The sequence below is a fragment of the Mirounga leonina genome, unplaced genomic scaffold (genome assembly GCF_011800145.1).
Source record: "Mirounga leonina isolate KUSES-001 unplaced genomic scaffold, KU_Mleo_1.0 Mir_95, whole genome shotgun sequence".
Classification (NCBI taxonomy): Eukaryota; Metazoa; Chordata; class Mammalia; order Carnivora; family Phocidae; genus Mirounga; species Mirounga leonina.
This window is the reverse complement of record NW_023270865.1, coordinates 24,902,387-24,924,008: the sequence shown is the minus strand read 5'-3', so window position 1 is coordinate 24,924,008 and position 21,622 is coordinate 24,902,387. Positions and strand designations below refer to the sequence as shown.

The 21,622-nt window shown below is 43.4% G+C and overlaps 1 protein-coding gene across 3 annotated transcripts in view; it reads left to right on the top strand.

The window, feature by feature from the left end:
- MTMR12 (myotubularin related protein 12) overlaps positions 1-21,622 on the top strand; it is a 69,544-nt gene that overhangs the window by 15,449 nt on the left and 32,473 nt on the right. For all 3 annotated transcript variants that reach the window (XM_034998897.1, XM_034998894.1, XM_034998895.1), the window contains exons 2-6: positions 11,202-11,262; positions 13,818-13,960; positions 15,278-15,350; positions 16,113-16,243; positions 18,558-18,651. In XM_034998897.1, coding sequence (XP_034854788.1) covers positions 11,202-11,262; positions 13,818-13,960; positions 15,278-15,350; positions 16,113-16,243; positions 18,558-18,651 — 502 coding nt within the window. The remainder of the gene's footprint in view (positions 1-11,201; positions 11,263-13,817; positions 13,961-15,277; positions 15,351-16,112; positions 16,244-18,557; positions 18,652-21,622) is intronic.

Below are 21,622 nucleotides of genomic sequence, written 5' to 3'. Positions count from 1 at the left end.
GGAGGGCAGAAGTCAATTCTTATTTATCTTTTTATCCTCAGCATTTGGTGTTTAGGCTGTTGGGGAGCTGTTTGTTGAAATGGATTGGTATGTATTTGAGATGGCTCACCTTGCTGCTCTGAGTAACCAGACACAGCCTGAGTGTTGACTCACGGCTGTCGCTCCTCGGGCTCACTGGAGCCCTGTGCTTTGGGCCACTCCTCAGAAATCTAGTTCTGAGAAGAGATCACAGTGACACCTTGTTAATGTCAGGCCAGCTGTGTGGTACGGCTTCTGGTATCCCCGCTGTCTCCTCGGGGCCATAAGCTTGCTGAAGAATCGGTGGCAGTTCTCAATCTTGTTTGGCATAGATTGCCCCTGCATAGGAGCACTTCTGGCGGGGGGGGGGGGGGGGGTTTAGATGAGGGGGGGGGGGGGGCAGCTGCTGGTCCTGGGGATGGTTGATATTCGCAGTGGGAACAGGAACAGATGCATCTCCTTTTGATCTGCGGGGTGGAACATGCGGAAACTGGAAGACTTGTTATTCATGCCCTTATCCTCTTTTAAAATTAAAACAAATAAAAAGACATTGGGGTAGTCGAAATAAGGAATTAACAACAAAACAAAAACCCCAGCTCCCATCCTAGCGGTGTGGCCGAGCTGTTCTCCCTTTCTGTTCGGACACTGTTCTAACCGAATCCAGGCCACTGGGATACCCTAGTTTTGGAAATGTGGACCGCGGAGAGTGCTGGCGGCCGTCTGTGCGCTCTTCTGTGCCGTCATGGCACAAAACGTCCACACTCGGACCGAGTAGCAAGAGGTGCCACACAAAGCATTTGTCCGTTTTTAACTGCCACATTTGTTGAAAATTCGCATCATTTTCAAACGAGTTGGTTCTCAGGAATCTTGCGGAGTTCAGGAAAAGTTGGTCAGTTTGTAACTAGGAGAACCAGTTTCGTGTGATTATTAAAGAACCATACTTTTCTACCTTTTTTTTCCCTACACATTGACCCAAGATCCTTAATTGGTGTCAGTAAGGACTTTTATCCCATGTTTCATTGCTCTGGAAGTAAGATTGGCACTACTGGCTGGTCAGGCAGCTGGGCAGGGAGTGTCAGGGTTGAAGGAGACGGGGCCTGAAGGAGAACAGGGTGAAGAGGAAGTTCAGGCCCCTCTCCAACTTCGAAACCAGGGGGCAGCTATCACTAGACGCGAGCTGAATTGGCTCTAGGGTCCTAGGATGACGCCAGCCCAGTCCGCGGCTGTTGCGCTCCTGCAGTTCTTACTGGACAGGCTTCACGGGCTCTGGTCTCTCTGGATTAATACCACATGCATGACAGTCTTGAATGGAATACACTCTTTCCCCAGTACTTTACCATATGATTAGAGCATTTGGTGATGCCATACGTAGTAACAGCCCAAGCCTAGATCGATATTGTATCTTAAGCCATATGTTTCTCTGGTCCCTGCTCAAGTGGTTTTAAAACCTCTCACTACTTAGTCATTACTAATTGAATTAGTCAAGGAAATCTTTTGAACATGTACCACGTGCAAGGTCTGTATTGGATTCTGGGGATATATGGTGAGCAAAAAAACAGGTAAAGATGTGCCCTCAAAGAGTGGAGATTGGTGGGGAGATAGACTTAAATAATTACATAAACAAATGTGAAATTGCAGCTATGACAAGGGCTAGGAGGGAGAGAGATACATGGGGCTGTGAGAACCTGGGAACAGAATGGCCCTTGTCCTGAGACCTGAAGGATACTTAGAATTCACAGAGCAAAGAAGGAGAGGAGCATTCTGTAGAAGGAGCATCCTGTGGAAACACCTCAGGATGGGAAGGAGCCTGGCAGGTATGGGAGGCTGAAAGGAGGCCAGTGTGGCCAACATGCAGACTGAGGAAGAGAATGTTAGGAAACCAGAGTGGACAAGTAGGTAAGGGCCAGGCTGCACAGGGCCTCATAGGCCACATCAAGGCACCGTCTTCATCCCGCCAATAATGCAAACAAACTGTGTGCTGAAAGGATCACTGCTGCTTTAGGGTGGAGAAAGGTAGCTTGAATGAGGTGATGCTGGTGGAGATAAGAGAGGAACATGGATTGTAGAAACATTGAACAGTGATACTGATGCGGTTTGGTGGTAGATTGGATATTGAGGCTGACGGAGAAGGAGGTGTAAAGGGAGACAAGGGAGACTGTTAGCTTGGCCTCTAGACTACATGCTCTTGAAGGGAAGCACAGAATTGTCCGGGCAGTACATAGCAGTGTTCACCGTGGTTGAAGCCGTGCCTGGAGTGTCGTGAATCAGAAGATTCCCATTGAACCCTTGAGGGTTTGTTGGGGTGACAAATCCGAGACTTCTGCCTCAATGGACCCAGTGGAGTAAGTCACAAAAGGTAACTCAGCTGGTGTTGAAGAAGCCCCGGAGTTCTTCCCCGTGCAGCCAGCCATTACCCCTGTAGAGCAGGTGTTTCTTGGTTTTTGTTTTTTTCCCTTCAGCCTCCTTTTGTCGTCTACAACACCCTTTTAGGTTTTCCCTGGGAACTTTCTATGATTCTTGGTTTGACTTGGTTTCAGGTGAGTCTAGCAGATACATTGGCCATTTTGTCCTGTTTTTCCTCCGTTCCATGTAAGAGGCAATGTGGCATCCTCTAAGGCAGACTGAGCCAGCCACCAGGTTTGACTTCCACCTCCACAAGTACTAGCTGGGTGTCTTCATCTGCAAAATGGAGATAGCAGTGGGTATAAAAACCCCACTTCAAAGGCGTGCTATAAGGATTAAATGAGTTAATAAGTATCAAACCCTTTAAACAATGCCTGACACAACTCAAGAAATATTTATCACTGGGTGCCTGGGTGGCTCAGTCAGCTAAGCTTTTGATTTCGTCTCAGGTCATGATCTCAGGGTTGAGATTGAGCCTTGCGCATGGAGCTTGCCTAAGATTCTCTCTCTCCTGTTCCCTCTGTCCCTCCCCCACCAAAAAAATATATCATTATTCACCTCTCAACCTCAATAAGGGCTGGTCCTTGTAAGTACCCTCTTTGACATTTACAGAGTGGACATTTGTGATTTCTGCAGTCCACAAGTGACCCCTGAGTCATGATTTAGTAATTTGTAGTGTTGATAGGGAAGAGATTGTATTTACTTATCCAATTGTAAAGATCAAGCTGGATAGCCTTTAATCACTCATCCAATAAATTTTCCCATGAAGACAACAGCTTATACACACTCCGAATGCAGCATGATCAGGAGTAGGATATACATGTGGGAATTTCATCCTGTCCTGCAACCCACTTTAAGATCCATGTTCAGACTCAGCACATCCAGACGTGGGTGCTCCTGTACCCTTGTTGGTAACTGCTTCCCCTCTCCTCCATTTGACTGTGTTCATTCTCCCAGAATCAACAAGCAGCGGATGTTGTAACTCTTTTTCTCTTTCTCGGACACATTAAGATGTTATCTCCAAGTTTGTCAGTTCTTTGTGGGGTTCAAAAAGCTATTGTGGGGGCGCCTGGGTGGCTCAGTTGGTTAAACAACTGCCTTCGGCTCAGGTCATGATCCTGGAGTCCCAGGATGGAGTCCACATCGGGCTCCCTGCTCAGCTGGGGGTCTGCTTCCCCCTCTGCCCTCTTCCCTCTCGTGCTGTCTCTCATTCTCTCTCTCTCAAATAAATAAATAAAATCTTAAAAAAAAAAAAAAAGCTATTGTGGGGGTGCCTGGGTGGCTCAGTCGGTTAAGCATCTGCCTTCAGCTCAGGTCATGATCCCAGGGTCCTGGGATTGAGCCCCATGTCAGGCTCCCTGCTCAGTGGGGAGCCTGTTTCTCCTTCTCCCTCTGCCAACTCCCCCTGCTTGTGCTCTCTTTCTCTCTCTCTCAAATAAATAAATAAAATCTTAAAAAAAAAAAAAAAGCATCTGCCTTTGGCTCAGGTCATGATCCCGGGGTCCTGGGATCAAGCCCTATGTCCAGGCTTCCTGCTCAGTGGGGAGTCTGCTTCTCCCTTTCCCTCTACCCTACCCCCCCCCCCCACCCCTGGCTTATGCGCTCGCTCTCCCCCAAAAAACTAAAATCTTAAAAAAAAAAAAAAAAAAGCTATTGTAAAATACAGAAGTGAAGGAACAATAGGACATAGCTAATGAGACTCCATTCTGTCTTTCCTGATTCCTCCCCACCACGCAAATAGCTAGCTTCCCAAATTAAAAGAAAAAATTAAGTTTTTTGAGGGAAGGGTTTTTAAGTTTATTTTTTTCTTTTTTAGTATCTTTACACCCAGTTTGGGGTTAGAACCCATGACCCTGAGATCAAAAGTCATGCTCTTCTGACTGAGCCAGCCAAGCGCCCTCGGGGTTTTTTGGTTTTTCGGTTTGTTAATGATTCTCTTTGTATACACTGATTTATTAGAGTCCTTTAGGCTATTTCTCTTCTTCGGACTGTTGTCTATTTTGTTTTGGGAATGAGTATTTGATGGTAGTGATCATGGTACTTACTTTTTTCTGAGTTTTTTGTAAGAATTGGATAGTATATAATTTATAATTATTTTGAAGTATTAACCAGAGAAGGGTTAGATATTAGTGATGTTTGCCTATACTGTGGTTCCTTAAATTCTACTGCTTAAGTGCTTATGTAGGTTTTTATTCTCAATTTGTTACCAACTTTCAGTGATTTACTTTCAATAGGATCAGCTGTCGAGAAAGGTTTACTTTTTGCACAGCATGCCCGAGCAGTCCCTTCCTCAGATGTGGTGTTCTCTTAAGGAAGCCATTAGTTTACTCTCTTGGTCTTATAATGGGTTCAAAGTACTTTGTGTTGCAGAAGGTAAGACACAAAATGACCATATCTAAGTCATTGTGGGCTTCTAGAATACAAATCCTACTAATAGAAAAAGGCCGTTTCTTTTTCCTTTGCTTCAGATATTCCTGGATACTCTGTCTTACGGAATTAGGGCCAACTTGGGTGTCGGTAACTGCAGGAGTTCTGATACACAGAAAAGAATTGAGAGTAGATTCAATTTAGTTTAATGTGGGAAATGGGACTGAGAGAGAAATAGAAATTTTTCTTACTTGTGTGACAATCTTGAATAATTGTAACTCTTACGTAGTATATCTGAATTCTTTGTTTACTCAGAGGAAAGGACGAGAGAATTAAAGAAATCAAGAAGCACAGATACTGTTCGACCAACAGTGATAACTCCCATTTACTGAACATGTGTGCCAGGCATTTGCATACATTTTTCTTCAAGCCTCATATTAGGTAGTATTGTTTCCATTTACATAGGAGCAAGTAAAAGCTCAGTCGGGTGAAATGACATGCCCAAGGTCATGTCTGTAGAGCAGAGCTGGATTTGAACTGTTGCCCCAGATCTGTATTTTTTCTGATATTAGTGCATGCACTGAAAGAAGTTTGGAGAAACAAGGGGGAAAACAAAATTTATTAGTATTATGCTGTATTATTAGTATTATGCTGTATTACAGCAGAAAGCTGTAAAAAAGGTAGATTTCATCCTGAGATGCACATAGATTCCCACCGAGAATGTGGATGCAAATACATTTGCACCCTCAGATTTTCTATTTTAGTGGAGAAAACAAGTATATTAAATGTCCATTTGAGAGCAGTAGAGCGACTTTCAGGAAATAAAATGTCTGTGGTTGGGGTGCCTGGGTGGCTCAGTTGTTAAGCATCTGCCTTCGGCTCAGGTCATGATCTCAGGGTCCTGGGATCAAGTCCCACATCGGGCTCCCTGCTCCACGGGAAGCCTGCTTCTCTCTCTCCTACTCCCCCTGCTTGTGTTCCCTCTTTCGCTGTGTCTCTCTCTGTCAAATAAAATCTTTAAAAAAAATAAAATGTCTGTGGTGTGTCTTTTTAGCACTTTGGTGCCAAATGTGGTTGAAAGAAATTGTGTTTTGGAACCTTTAGGGATGTTGGCTCTTGGAATTTGCCCTTCTGGCTGGGTGAGATTAAACTGAGAATAACAACTTCAGTTTTTGACTCAAAGCCCTCATAAACAGTGAAGGGTTGATGTGAAGCATTTTGGTATTTGTAAGCATTCTGGCCTATGAGAGCTTCATTGTAGGATCACCCTCCACAGCCCCCATTCTTTCAAGGTCAACAGCTTTCTGGCAGGGCCCATTTTCTGCCTTTCCGAGGTGCCTTAGGTCTGTCACACTTTTGAGAAGATGAGCACCTTAAATGTGAACTTGGTAAGAAACTAGAGAATTTACTTTTTGAGAACTAGTGGAATGAAAACCAGGCTGCTTTTCAGCCTCTCAGCAGATTCTCAGGAGTGTTAGCTGACTTTAGCTTTCACGTGCTTTTGTCCTGGATGTGGCAAATCCTTGTATAGTGAAGTACAGTTCTCCTAAGGGAATTTTCCTAATTTGTCCTAATCAGTTTTGTAATAGGAGACTGGTTTCCTACTACAGGCAGTGGATATCACAACCATTTTCCCTTTTGTAGTAGGAAACCAGAGACCATGTTTGTTAGAACTAATACTTAGCAGCGAAGAATGTGAGTTCTGGAGCTCGTCAGGGCTTGGGCTGTACCCTGGGTTAGTGACTTATTTCCTATAAAAGGAAAGTTCCCGAACCACTTTAAACCTGTTTCTTCATCTTTAAAATGGAGGTAATACCAGTGCTAGAGTAGTCGTGCAGATTAATGAGATACTAATGAAGACCACTTACTTGGCACATAATAGCAGCTTGGTAAATGTTAGTTGGCTATTATATGATTATAGTGAAAGCATGCCGTTGAAGTGAAAGCTTAGCCTGACAGATTGTGGAGGGCTTTGATCGCCGTGCACAAACTTGGACACATCTGCGTTGACTGCTCAGAAATCCTTTTGTCTTCGTGATTTTTTTTTTTTTTAAGATTTTATTAGTTGACAGAGACACAGTGAGAGAGGGAACACAAGCAGGGGGAGCTGGAGAGGGAGAAGCAGGCTTCCCGCGGAGCAGGGAGCCCCATGCGGGGCTCGATCCCAGGACCCTGGGATCATGACCTGAGCCACCCAGGCGCCCCAAGTCTTCATGATTTTTGACAGCGTTCAAAGTAGATGAGGTTGCTGTACTACCTGCGTTGTGGATGAATAAAGTCTTGTTATAATTCTTTAGTGGCATTTGAGGCAGGGGCTCACATGCATTTGATGATTTTTCTTGGATGCTGGCTTTTCAGCAGCAGTGTAATCTTACTGTGTTATTCTGATCTCTACTTTAGCAGTCTGAGCGCTGAGGGCAGTCTGAGGGGTAGCAGCAGTTTTAGGAGGAAGTTGAGCCCCGCGAGGAATCTCGGTGGTGTTTCTGTCATCCCTCTCCAATGTTGAAATTTCCACACGCTTCATAAAATACGTGGCTTCTCAGTGACTTAGCTAGCTGCTTTGTGTGTTTTCCCTTTCTCTCTCAGATCCGTTATTGGTCAGCAACTTGTTGCCACCATCCAAATGTATTTAACATTATTCTGGGGAAGAAGAGGAGTCAGTATGTTTAAAATGAAAAATGTGTACTAAGCTTTTGGGGCATTTGACAAAGACGGTGAGTGGGGAAAAGGTCTCCAGCCTTTTCCCTTTTTCTTTCAGGAAATGTTCCAGTAGATTGATATTCATCCCTCTGAGAATTTAGTTGCTTGTTGTGATAGTGTTCTGGAATGGAGAGAGTGGGTCTGGAGGGGGAGGCTTTCCTTTCGTTTCTAGTGAGAGAAAGCCATCAGGGACCCTGCCTCCTTTCTGGACACACATGCTCAGGCTCACATCACTGTCATGATTTTGACCTTGCACAGGCCTCTTGCACGTTATCTCGCAAGGCAGGTAGTATGGCTCTTAATTCCATTCTTTTAGATGGGGACACTGAGGCCAGGACACTTGCCCAAGATTCCTCTGATATCTTTGTAGGTTGAACCCTACAAAGGGTTCCTGATTTAGTCCTGTGCTTTTTCCTGAAAGACCTGTTTCAGAGATAGTAAATGCTACGTGCTTAATTCACTGCCCTGTTTAAAATCCTGCATGGGCTCCCCACTACCCATGGACTAAAGCCCAAACTCCTTAAAATGGCCTGAATCCCACCACTCACCCTGCCATCTTTCTCACCTCTTAACAGAATCACTTGCTTCCGTGTCTTTGCACCTCCTGTCTCTGCTTGACCGTCCCTTGAACTCCTGCACATTCCTTAGGAGCCACTTGCCTAGAAGCATTGAGGGCAGTTGGAAAAGCACGAGAAGCACTTGTTTGAACAGTCTCTCCTCTCCCTACTCCTCCCTCTTTTGGGGAGTGAGGCCCCCTCTTGTGCTCCTGGAGCCCCACATCAATACCTTTATTCATTGCATCCGTCATGTTGTATTATGGTTGTCCAAGAGTGTTGTGTTGTCTCTTCTCCCCCTGGACTGCAGACTCCTGTTTACCTAACACTTGGTAGGATTCATTTAAATTACCTTTGTGTCTTATAAATCTCTTCTTTCTTCCTATGAATAAACCTCAGTTACCTTTAGAAGCCTAGCATCCTCTGCTTACAATTTATGTGTGTGTGTGTGTGTAAATGTATATGTGTATACAAATACATATATGACTTAGTTTAGAAGTGACAAGGCTAATCAGCTGAATGATGGCAAACTCATACGAGGCTTTGTGGTTTGGAGGCTTCATACATCCTCACTCCGTCTAAAACCCACAGAGGCAGTAGATGCTAGTTCTGGCATTTGACTCTTCGCTGCCAGTCTTAACGTGTGAGGTGGCAGCTATGACATGGGTCCTAATCCTATAGCCCTGGATATATTGTACATTGACATGTTGCAATATGTGATTCTAGTCATTTATGGTTTCTATATTGTTAATGCAATTGACCTAAGTCAGTAATTCCCTTGGTGACAGTCAGAAACCATTGTAACTAATGTAGGTGAACAAGAGGATTTATTTTAAGGATGCAGGTGTGATTCACGGAACTGTGGGCCAAAGGTGTGGCTGGGCCTCAGTAAAGCCTGGGAAACCATGAGAGTCCTGGCCATGGTTGTTTGTCTGGAAGAGGGGACTTTTGTCTCCACATAACCTTTTCATGGTTCTTGTTCTCTGCAAAACAGCTTTTTCTGCTTTACCATACTTGTGATGACCAAATTTACAAAGTTGTAGTTTAAGTAGCCAACTTGGTTAACTTCTTTTAGACCTTCAGCCAAATTAATTTGGGACATAAAACGATTAGCTCTTCAAGGACCACTGTCCATTTCCCAGGCATTTGATGGTGAAGCGGTGGTTCACTCCAGGAACTTGGGGGAGCAGAGAACAGTTACCTGGGGAAAGGGAGTTTTGAGTAGGACAGAATCCTAAAAGGTGTCTCCTGATTGTTTATAGGATGTAAAGAAAGAATTCCACTAACCATTTCAAGAATTGATGTAGATAGTTTTAAGTAGTATAAATTGTCATTAGAAGATGCTACTTCTGCAGACATAATAGTAGGGCTAGTCCTCTCCAAGCTGGCTGCAGTGTTTGAACTGAATTCCAAGCACTAGTCAAGATGATCACTAGTTTTCTAACAGCTGATTGAATTTAATGAATAGTTTTGTTGTCTCCTTGGAGAAAGATGGCAGACTTGTCAAAAATAATTGTGCTTTAATTTAGTTCCGTGCCAATGGCAGACAGTGGAAGCTCAATGAGGATTTCTAAATTACCAAAACACTCATAGCATTTCTCTATGCAAGATGCACAACCTAGAGCAATGCATCAGAATCATCTGGGAAGCTTTTTGCAAAACCAAGGGCCCAGCTGGATCCCCAGCACTCTGATTCCTTACTCTTGTGGTGAGGCGTGAGTACCTGCAGAGGTGACAAGATCCCCAGATGATGTGACACTCTCCAAGTCTAAGAAGCACTGCCTCTTCGGAAGGACTGGATTTTTGGCATCTTTTGGGATGTAAACTGTAGCCATCTCTAAAATACACCATGGTCAAAATGGGTTCTCTGAGGGGCGCCTGCGTGGCTCAGTCAGTTAAGTGCCTGACTTTGACTCCTGTCATGATCTCAGGGTCCTGGGATTGAGCCCCTTGCATTGGGTTCCTCCGTACTCAGTGGGGAGTCTTCTTGTCCCTCTGCCCCTCCCCCTCCTTGTGCTCACTCTCTTTATCTGAAATAAAAATTTTTTAAAAAATGGGTTTTCTGAAACAGCTATGATTTTCTTCTTCAGCTTCAAGATTTCAGTATTCAGTATTTCAGTCTGAATTCACAACTTCAGGAAACTCCTACCACCTAGAGCTTCATACCAAAGAACAAAACAAAACAAATTCTGATTTTATTTGTTAACAAAGCTGGTTGTGTCGGGTAGAATTTTCCACAGTGAAGATTTGACTGGCTGCATCCCCATGGTGTCATTTAACATGTTTCTCTGTCCCAGTGTTTCTTATAAATTGGTAGATTGATATAGAAACCCAGGCCAATTGAGGATAGTTATTTTGGCAAGACTGCTTAATAGATGGTATGATAGATTGCCTTAGGAGGCCCACCAGGCCTCTCTTTGTTATGTTAACACCCATTTATGACCTTTCCCAGGTTCCACTAATTCATTAAGGATTGCTAATTATCTTTGAATACCCCAAAAAACAGTGAACCCAACATGAAGGCATTTGAAGATCTTTTCATTGAGAAACAGTGATAAAGAGCCTGGCCTTGATTCCTTATTAGAAGTGATTGTGTCCCATTGCACTGCCTTGGGGTTTTAGGTAATTTGGAATGTTTTCCCATCTGTCTTTATTGCGTCTTGGTATGCTACAGAGTAGATGGATCAGTATTGACTTGACACATTCCTATTTTCCTGTTCTTATCTTCAAGCCCTTGACATATGTCCATTTTCTTTCAAGAACACATAATCATCTTTTGTTTTTGATCCTTGGTTCTCACTGGAGTAAGAGGGGAGTCATGCTGTGGAATGTCTCCCATTCCCTTTCTGACTCTGTTAGAGCTGCCTTACTTTCTGTGTAACATTTGTTCTTTTAGGTAGGGGGTGCCCATTCCTGCCCCTCCACTGGGGGCAACTAATAGTTGTCAATCCTAGATAGTTTAGTACATTCAACTAATTTGCTGGAATTTTCTGTCTTCCTTTAGTTAAAAATACATTTTTAAAAAGTAGCTTGTCAGATAAGCAAAAAATTCCTGACAGTATATGATGTTTTAGTGTGTGTTCTGAAAGCATGACTTTATGTTATTCATTTTGAGCCTTTAAACAAAGAAAAATATTACCATTTGTTCTTCTCTTTTAGGAAATTCACACAAATGAGAAGGAAGTAACAGAGAAGGAAGTAACTCTTCACTTGTTGCCAGGTAACAGTCATGTTAGCTTCGGACCTCATGTGCAACTCAAAGCCAGTGATAAATTATGTCATTCCTAGTACTGCTATATATAAACTCCTTTGTTTTCACCCAGAGAGCATATAATGGGGATGAGTTTGACAAAAATATCAAGGTCTTTAATTCAGTCACTACATACCTAGGTCTGAATATTACAGCATCTGCCAAGAATTTTTCGTGTTTTCCCCTCCACCCAAGCTGATGAAAATAAGCCTGGGAAATTCACCTCCTTCACAAGCAAATTAGGCCTTTTTCGTGTCACTATACGTGGATACATCCAGTGTTCTGGTCTCCACTCAGGAAAATCCTGGTCCCCCACAGAGCCTTACGTTCCACACGCTCTTCCTGTTGCCGAGGTCTAGCTGCCCTGGACTAGCACAGCCGTCTCGGCCTCCCCAGGCAAGCATTGGTGGCTGGCCTCACCTGTGGTCTCGCGTATGCATCTGAGCGAAAGGACCAGACAGGTTGGGGTTTACTAACCCTGGGGCTGCCACGGCTTTGCTCTGAGGTCATCACTGAGAGTCTGAATTGGTTGGATAGTTTTGAGATGCAAGAGAGACTCTATATCTGAAGTTAAGCTTTAATCATTCCTGAATTCAGAGACAAACTACGTGGTGGTTGTATCCCCTTCCACGGGTGGGGCTGTCCTGGGGGCTGTGCATTCGGTTCTTCTTCAATTTTCTTTTTTCTAATCCCAATAGCTTTTTTTCGTAAGAGTTTTTGGGTGTATTTCCCCAAAGCAATGGAGGCCTCATTCTGGTACTAATGTTTATTGAGAGGATATGAATATGCACAAGTTTCTGACTGATCCACCTTATTTGGTAAATACTGGGATCCTAAAACTTAAAAATATTTCTAAGTTTCAGAGGTGTTTTTTTGTTTGTTTTGTTTTTTGTTTTTTGTTTTTTGTTTACTAATAATGGCCGAAACCTTAATCCACATACCACATTGTCCTTCCTTTCCTTGGGTCATAGATCCTGGAACTTTGATTTTTAGTTTAGTGTTACACACATTCTCTCATCCTCTGGATTACCTGAGGTCTCTTCTTGATGTGCTGCCTCCATTTCCCAGACTAGACCTTGATTTTTTCCAGCTCCCGCCTCCCGTGGTTTGAGACCCTCTCTGCACACGCAAGCTGATAGCAATGCGCAGCACGCCGGGCTCACAGAGCCGCACGGGATGTCGTATTAGCTGCTGCGTGCTGGTGTCTAGTCGCCAGCACACGGCCACCACCTGAACCCGGCTTGCCTGGTCTTGGGGAAACACTGTTAGAATGTTTCACGCTAAGAGTTGAAAGCTCAGGAAGCCTTGTTCACGTATCTTCCACCTTGAACTAGTTGAGGCATTTTTTCTGAACTATTTTAAACCCTAACAAGGCCCCGATTCATTGTTTTCTTCGAGCTCGGTGGTCCCTCTAGAGGCTGACCTAGTGACTGAGCCATCTTCCTGTATTTCCTTAGTAATTAACCCCTTGGGAGATGGAAAAATATACCATAATATGCATCCCTTGATAGTCTCAGTGTCTGAAACTCTATTTTCATGTTGAAAGTTAGACCAAGTGAATTTTGAGCCAAAAAGTACATTCAGAGACACTGAAGAAATATCCAGAGGGAGATTCTAAGGGGAGATGGTTGTCTGTTGAAAGAGAATATTCCTTTTCTTTTTTGTTACAAAATATTTGCACTTGGTTTTTTATATCTTCCATATCCTTCTCCTTTTTCTGCTCTCATCCAGACGTGTAGCCCTCATAAACTTCTCTGTTTCTAGGGAGCAGTGAATGCTTACCTATCCCCAAATCCTAATCTTCTTGACTGTAAAGTCCTTTCTATCTCCAGGAAATACAGCTGCTCGAGCAGGCTGGGCGCCTGCAGATGGAGCAGGAAAGGTGACACACTGAGAGGAAACACCCTCAACTAAGAAAGAGAGGAAACCATTTTTTTCCCACAAACCTCTGACCTCCCTTTTCCTCCCATCCTTGTCTGTGGAGCCAGAATGCATGTGGTCATGCTGCACCTCTGTGTCTGAGAAAGCTGCCTGCCAGCCCTGTGGCTGGGGAGGCACCCTGCTTTCTCTCAGCAGGTCCAGAGTGAGAGATGATGGCCCACTCTCCCCACAAAGCGGGCCTGAGCTCTGTGTTCTAGAGCCTTGCTAATTCCATATAGGGTATCACTTCTGGGGAACGCCTGCTAGGGCCCAAGTAATAGGAACACTGAGGTCTGCGCTTGCAAGTGTAGCTGAGATCATTTCCACGTATTGGACACTTTCCTCATTCACAGCGAGAAGATGGGGAAGTGCCCCGTGTGAAGGTGTATCTGAGCCATTTTGGTTTCACTTACCAGCGGTCCCCACTCTGCTTCATCTTCGTGCCTCAGGTTTGCAGCCCCTGCTGTGCTGAAAGTGTAGGCTCTGAAGGGCTGCAGTGTGTCGTGCGTTTGTCTTTCCCATGACGAGAGCTGGGGAAGCTTTTACTGTCACATATTGTATGTTCCCTGAAGACTCTCAGGAGGACTTGCTTTGGTTTTGATCAGGTGAACAGCTGCTTTGTGAAGCCAGCACAGTGCTGAAGTATGTCCAGGAAGATTCCTGTCAGCGTGGGATCTATGGGAAACTTGTCTGCACAGACTTTAAGATTGCTTTCTTGGGCGATGACGAATCGGCACTGGATAATGATGTATGTATGAGCTGCATTTGGCAGAGTTTGAGGGGAGCAGTGCAATTGTGGCCCTGTTGTCTTTTTTCCCAGCTCCTCAGTGACTCTACTCCCCTCCCCCTACCTGCCAACACATTAAACACAAAGGACAGAAGTCTTCACCACTAGATTGCTCTCTGTCCTCTGGGATCTCTTTTCAGTGGTGGGACCGTTCTAAAATTTCCCTCCAGTGCCTCAGGTTACGCTGGCTTGCATCTGACTTCATAGGTTGACACTGTCAACTTGTTCTTAATTTCTCCTGTATTTTAGCATCGTACATATCACTCACTGGAATCACATTTCCCCAAATATACTAGTTCCCCATGTTTTCTGTATACTGAGCTGTCCCTCAAATTCAGGAACTGAGCTCGGTAATGAAACTGATACTGAATGCAGCACTTGAATTTGGGTTTACTGTGCCCCAGTCGCAGTGTCCTCGTAAGACTCGTCCCTACTTACGGAGAATGGGCAAGTGGAGTGAGGGAGAGGACAGCCCACGCCATCAGGGGGCGCGCTGTATGTTGATGCAAACTCAGCGGTCCCGGCCCGCCCCTGCTGCCTTGGAGTGTGGTCTTCTGCACTGCTGTCTGCTCGAGTGGCTTGGCTCCTCGTCCTGTCCGAATACAGACAGCACTCACAGTGTTTTCTTCCTAAACCTGCCTTCATGTAGCTGTCACTTACCAGTTTGCAATTGGGTAGAGAAATCCTAACCTCTCCAAGTGATTGTGGCATGGCCAGTTTGCCTGGGAGCAGCCCAGGAATGGCATGTCATGCTTGGGTTTGGGAAAAAAAGTGCTTACCAGCTTTCCTCGCACACTTCATCATCCCTTTCCTAGAGAATGTGGCCGGCTCCATTTCCCTGTTTGTTTTTTAGAGTGTACACTCAATTTTCCCCACCGTTTTATTGAGATATAATTAACATATAACATCCTATTTACGGAGTATAACGTAATGATTTGATACATGTCTATTGCATAATGATTATTAGAATAAGTTTAGTTAACATCTCTTACCTCATATAGTTACAAATTTGTTTTCCCTATGATGAGAAGATCTTTCTTAGCAACTTTCAGATATATAATACAGTTGTATTAACTATAATCACCAGGCTCTACGTTACATCCCATGATTTGTTTATCATAACTGGAGGTTTGCCCCTTTTGGCCACCTTCACCCATTTCTTCCACCCCCCCCTCTGTTTTTCCTACTGTGCAATTGGAAAATGGTGATTTACTCTGCCTATAAATGTTTAATAGGGCACAGAAAGGAGTCACAGTTGTTTCCTTTTGAATCTTTTAGGAAACCCAATTTAAGAATGAGGTTATAGGAGAAAATGACATCACACTCCACTGTGTTGATCAGATTTATGGAGGTAAGTATCTTTTCCCCTGGGGTGTTGCCAGCCTTTGGAAGTATGGTTGATAATGATAATATTTCTATGGTCCTTTACAGTTTACTAAAATTTCTTTACATATTTGTTTAAATCAGTTTTATGGATGAGAAAATTGAGATGTAAGGTGGCTTATTCGGGGTCACTTAGCTGGAGGAGCTTGCACGTGAATTTGGAACCTGTTCTAATACTCTGCAGTGCCATTATATGCTAGAGCATACTTGTGACTGTCCGTGTGAGGTGTGTAGGCTTTACTCTAAAGACTAATCTGATAAAGGTTTGTTGCACTGTACTCTGAGTCTTTTCTGCTAAGGGTCAAGCCTCTCTGTGCTTCAGTTCTATATTTTGGCAGTAAGGGCTTTTTCAGAAATCATTCAGTAGCCATTTATGATGATCCCAACACGGGTAGGTGCTGTGCGGTCCAAATTCCGGGGCAGGGAGGGAAGTGTCAGGAGGTGCCCCTGGCCATAAAGCCAGGACTCAACTGTCTTGACAGCATATCCCTAGTGACCCCCTTCCATCTTTTGTAATCTTAGCTTCTGGAGTCAGTCCATTTTGAGCTTGTCCAGAGGAATGAAGAACGCTGCCCATTGTCAGAGAGCCGGGGCCCCTGATGACAGTTACTTCGAAGACAGCACCTTTCCTCTCACTTTTGAGAGGTGTGAATAGTCTACCTGTTTCCTCATCATTAACTTTTTGCCTTATAACATGATTTCCCTTCTTGATTTCATCATCGATGTGTAGTGTTTGATGAGAAAAAGAAACCTCTCTTTGGACAACTGAAGAAATACCCTGAGAAACTCATCATCCACTGCAAAGACCTGCGAGTGTTCCACTTTGGTCTGAGGTACACAAAAGAAGAGGAAGTCAAAAGGGTAACTAGTTGCATGTATTTGTAGGTTTTCTTTCCCATCAGGTATCACCACTAACTCTTTTTGCTTATATTGCACAAAGGTGGAGTGGGTGCATTTCACTCCGTAAAGTTGAAATTGGCTTATAATCACATGCTTTGATTAGAATTGAGAGAGAATTTGGTGAAGCATGCCTGCGTATTATGTTGGCACATGCTACCTTTAATCCTAGAGTTCGTGATGGTTTTATTCCTGGAGCCTCTAAAGAGTGGGAGGTGATAAACCAGGGTCAGGAGGCAAGCTGCTTCTCCCACCTCTGACAGTCTTTCCAAAAAGTAGTAGCAGAGACCCCCAAGTCCTGGAACGAAGGAGTTCATATCTGGGAAGTTGTAGAAGTATGTGGGAGGAGGAAGAGGTACATGGGGCAGACAGGCAAAGCCGAGTTACCAAATGAGGCCTGTGATTTTGGACACTAAGGAAACTTAATCTGGTTGCTGCAGCAAATCGGAATATGTAACTAGAAGAACTGGTTACAGTTGTCACTGTAACTTCTACAATTCTGTTACTAAGGTATTGAAGGTCTCAAACTTGCCACTGTCCTGGTAAATCCGTCAGGGGAAAGGTGGAGAGGGGCCAGCTCACCTGCTGTTCTGGCTACAGTTGAGTTATACACAGTTACGGGTAACTCCTTGGTTTTCTTTCAGGGATTGTGGTAGTTCAGTTAGAATAATAAACATGACCTCTGAAACAAATAATGCAATATATGTTAAGAAAAAAAAAAAAGGTAGCAGGAGGGGAAGAATGAAGGGGGGGAAATCGGAGGGGTATAGGAACCATGAGGGACGATGGACTCTGAAAAACAAACTGAGGGTTCTAGAGGGGAGGGGCGTGGGAGGATGGGTTAGCCTGGTGATGGGTATTGAGGAGGGCACGTTCTGCATGGAGCACTGGGTGTTATACGCAAACAATGAATCATGGAACACTACATCAAAAACTAACGATGTAAAAAAACAAAAAAAAAACAAAAAAAAAAACTAACGATGTAATGTATGGGGATTAACATAACAATAAAAAAATTAAAAAAAAGAAAGAATAATAAACATGACTCCGGTATCTATTCTTTTCTTTTTTTTTTTTAAAGATTTTATTTATTTATTTGACAGAGAGAGACACAGCGAGAGAGGGAACACAAGCAGGGGGAGTGGGAGAGGGAGAAGCAGGCTCCCCGCGGAGCAGGGAGCCCGATGTGGGACTCGATCCCAGGACCCCGGGACCATGACCTGAGCCGAAGGCAGTCGCTCAACCAACTGAGCCACCCAGGCGCCCTCCGGTATCTATTCTGAGCAGGAAAAAAGCGGTGGATAAGGGAAAGTCCCTGAGAAGCCAGAAACTTCATTTTGAACGATGGTTTTAGCTATCTGTCCAAACATACTTTTGTTTGGAAACTTCAAACAAAAAGCACAATGGATTGATTTCTTTTTCTAACCTTCTCGAAGAAGGTCTTAAAGTCCATAAGTGGATCAGAATAGCTAAGTGTCTTGGTTATTGTCTGATATTAGCCCTATGTCTCTGATGTGTCAGATTTTTAGAGTATCTGAATATGGCACTTAAGTTTTTGTAACACCTTGTTTTTGATAAATGAGACTATGTTTTAAAAATTTCCCTAGAAATCGGGCGCCAGGGTGGTTGGGCACCTGACTTTTGACTTTGGCTCAGGTCATGATCTCAGGGTTATGAAATCGAGCCCCACATTGGGCTCCACACTGAGTCTGCTTAAGACTCTCTCTCCCTTCTGCCCTCTCTCTCCCTACTGCCCCCCCTACTGCTCTCTCCCTACTGCCCCCCCACCCCCGCCACGCATGTGCTCTCACTCTCTCAAATGAATGGATAAGTTAAAAAAATTTTTTTTTAATTTCCCTAGAAATTCAGGTGTACCAGGGTGCTCAGTTGGGCATCCAACTCTTGGTTTCAGGTCATGGTCTCAGGGTCGTGGGATTGAGCCCTGCCTCGGGCTCTGTGCTTGGCTCAGTGTCTGTTTGGGATTTTTTCCCCTCCCTCTCCGCTCCTTTCCCTGTTCTCTCTCTCTCTCAAATAAACAAACAAATAAATAAATAAATAAATAGTATCTTTAAAGTTTTCCCTAGAAATTCAAAGCTCTTAGAAACCTAACAAAATTGTTAACATTCTGTTTACTTGGCGTTATTCAGAAGGTAATATCATAGAGACCTCAGAGTTTGTGTAATGCCCATAGGAGCCTATTAGCATGACTGAAAACCTAGATAGCTCAGTGTTTATCTGCCAAAAGTATGACTATACCCATTGTTTGGTTCTTTTCTAGATTGTCAGTGGCATAATTCATCATACCCAGGCTCCTAAACTGCTTAAAAGATTATTTCTGTTTTCCTATGCAGCTGCTGCACAAAACAATACAGGTGAGTGTCTTCTGGGTTCTAATTTGCAGGTAGGCAGACCCTTTAAATTCCTACATGAAACTAGCAAGCAAAAACCCATCCATGAGTTTCTTTTTCCTCTTTCCTAGCAATTGATTGCCTCTTGCTTGGGTAAGTCATTCAAGTTCCTTAAAAAAAAAAAAAAGTTTCTATTTTTTTTTCCTGTGATCTTTATTGCTTTAACTTATCTTTTAGGTTTATTTGCTTTTTTGTGAGGGATTATTGGTTTGGTTGTTTCTTACGAAAGATAAAATCAACATTATAACGGGGAATGTGAGAGTAGAGAAACAAAATTCAGACAAGTTTAAAATAATCCTGTTTGTTCCTGGGTTTTTTTTTTCCCACTTTAATATATTTGATTTCATTTCATAATACTTTAGAGAATGTCTTGCATTCTAGAAAGCCTTTAAACAACCAGAACATGCTCTGGGGAAATGGAACAGTTGTACATAAGAGAGCACATCAGAAAGCAAATATGCTTACATAACTTAAATTCTAAATGTTTTCCATTCAGTTCACTGAAAAAGGGAGCAGTCTTTTAACTCAGAAACATTGGTCATTTGAATTAGCTATTAATAATGCCTAGCATTGTACAATGTTTCCACAGATGTCTGTCTGTCTTCTCTCCATCTCTCTCCTTGGTCTGTTTCCTCACTCTGCCGGTCAATCTTTTTTTTTCTCTTTTTATTGTTATGTTAATCACCATACATTACATCATTAGTTTTTGATGTAGTGTTCCATGATTGTTTGTGCATAACACCCAAGTGCTCCATGCAGAACATGCCCTCTTTAATACCCATCACCAGGCTAACCCATCCTCCCACCCCCCTCCCCTCTAGAACCCTCAGTTTGTTTATCAGAGTCCATTGTCTCTCATGGTTCGTCTCCCCCTCCGATTTCCCCCCCTTCATTCTTCCCCTCCTGCTATCTTCTTTTTTTTTTCCTTAACATATATTGCATTATTTGTTTCAGAGGTACAGATCTGAGATTCAACAGTCTTGCACAATTCACAGTGCTTACCAGAGCACATACCCTCCCCAGTGTCTATCACCCAGCCACCCCATCCCTCCCACCCCACCCCCCACTCCAGCAACCCTCAGTTTGTTTCCTGAGATTAAGAATTCCTCATATCAGTGAGGTCATATGATACATGTCTTCCTCTGTTTGACTTATTTCGCTCAGCATAATACCCTCCAGTTCCATCCACATCGTTGCAAATGGCAAGATCTCATTCCTTTTGATTCTGCTGGTCAATCTTAACATCAGGCTGATGTTGAGTGACCCTGTGTGCTATGTGCTTTTCGTTAGGGACGTGGCATGTTAGCTTAACAGCATACATGGGGCCTTCTGGAGTGTACAGTTGAACTGCTCATTTGTTCAACATTTTTGAATGCTTGCTGTGCGTCAGGACTTGGGGATGGAAGTGAGTAGGACTAAATCCCTGTCCTTTACGAGCATCAAGTCTAAGCAGAGACAGCTGAGAGCTGTGTCCTCTGGTGGAGGGGCCGGTCACACTGCAGGCGGTGCGGGGAGGCTGTCACAGGGCACAGGCTGTGCTGGAGCCGATAGTGGAGGATGTGGGGGTGTCTGGTGGGCACAGAGGAGTATTTTAGGCAGCGGGATCAGCATGTGCAGAGATGTAGATATCTGAGAGAGCAGGTTGCATTTTGGGGACTATGGTGACTTAGTAGAAAAGCTGTGAGTTTTGGAGTCTGTCCCACTTGAGTTCATGTCCTTGCCCAGCTGCTCAGTAGCTGTGTGATCCCGGGGATGACACTAAATTTTGGGGGCATGTGTTTTCTCATTATAAAAACAGCAGTGTTAAAGCCTCGGTTGAAGTGTTGTGAAGATTATAAATTGTTAAATCCATGGCACGTAGGGTACAGTCAATTAAGTGAGGGTTAATTGAAAGTGTAACTGCATATTATTCAGGGTGGATTATTTCAGAGAATTACACTAAGGATAATGCTTAGCTCTAGTGTTAGACTGAACATAAAATTAGTTCCTTAATTCAGTAAGTTCATCTTTGAATGACGGATCTTTTCACTGTAGCTACATGTGCAGGTGCTGAGTAACTGGCTTACAATAGCTTGGTGCAATATGAGCTACACAAAATATGACTGATTTATGAATTACTATAATTTATGTAAACATCTACTGGGTTTACATTTGAAAAATCATACTCTATTTTTAGGAATTCTGCCTCTTCCTTATATCCTGACTCTTGGTCCAGACTCAGTATAGGATAGTTTCTTGGCTCCCCAAGACTATGTTGATCTGTGTTCCAACACTTAACCTTGATTGACTCTGGCAGTTTCTTCACCAAGTGGTGTTTTTGGGTTTTTTTTTTTTTGTGCCACAAGGCCCAGGATATGTGGCATCTTTTATTCTATTTTCCATCTTTTTTTTTTTTTAATTCTCCTTCCAACCCCCATTTTTTGAGAAGTAAATGTTATAACTGATGGATGCTAATTGAACCAGTTATCTTTTGCGTTTAGTAGGGGTTTGTAGAGGTGGGTGCTTTGCAGCCTGAACATCTTCAGTTAGTTTCTGGCTTAATAATTTACAAAATATGCTTTGGCTGAAAGGTCCTGAATACTGTGACGTGGCATTTTAGGGAAGGACTTATCTGTGTTGCTAAAAGAATTATCTACTCTTGAATAGGAGTCTTACTATTATTTGTGTCTATGGGGAAATTTTTTTGGTGTTTATTACTTTATGGAAATCCTTTACAGCTGCTTGGGTTTGGATTTCAATTCTGCCATTGCCTAGCTCTGTGACCTTAGGCAAGTTTCTTGACCTTTCTCTACCACATCTGTAAAATGGAGGAATTAATATTACCTACCCTGTAGGATTATGAAGATTGAGTTAATAAAATGTAGTATGCTCAGAACAGTACCTGGCACATACTAAGTGCTATATAAGCTTAACCGCTGTTTTTGTCATTATTATT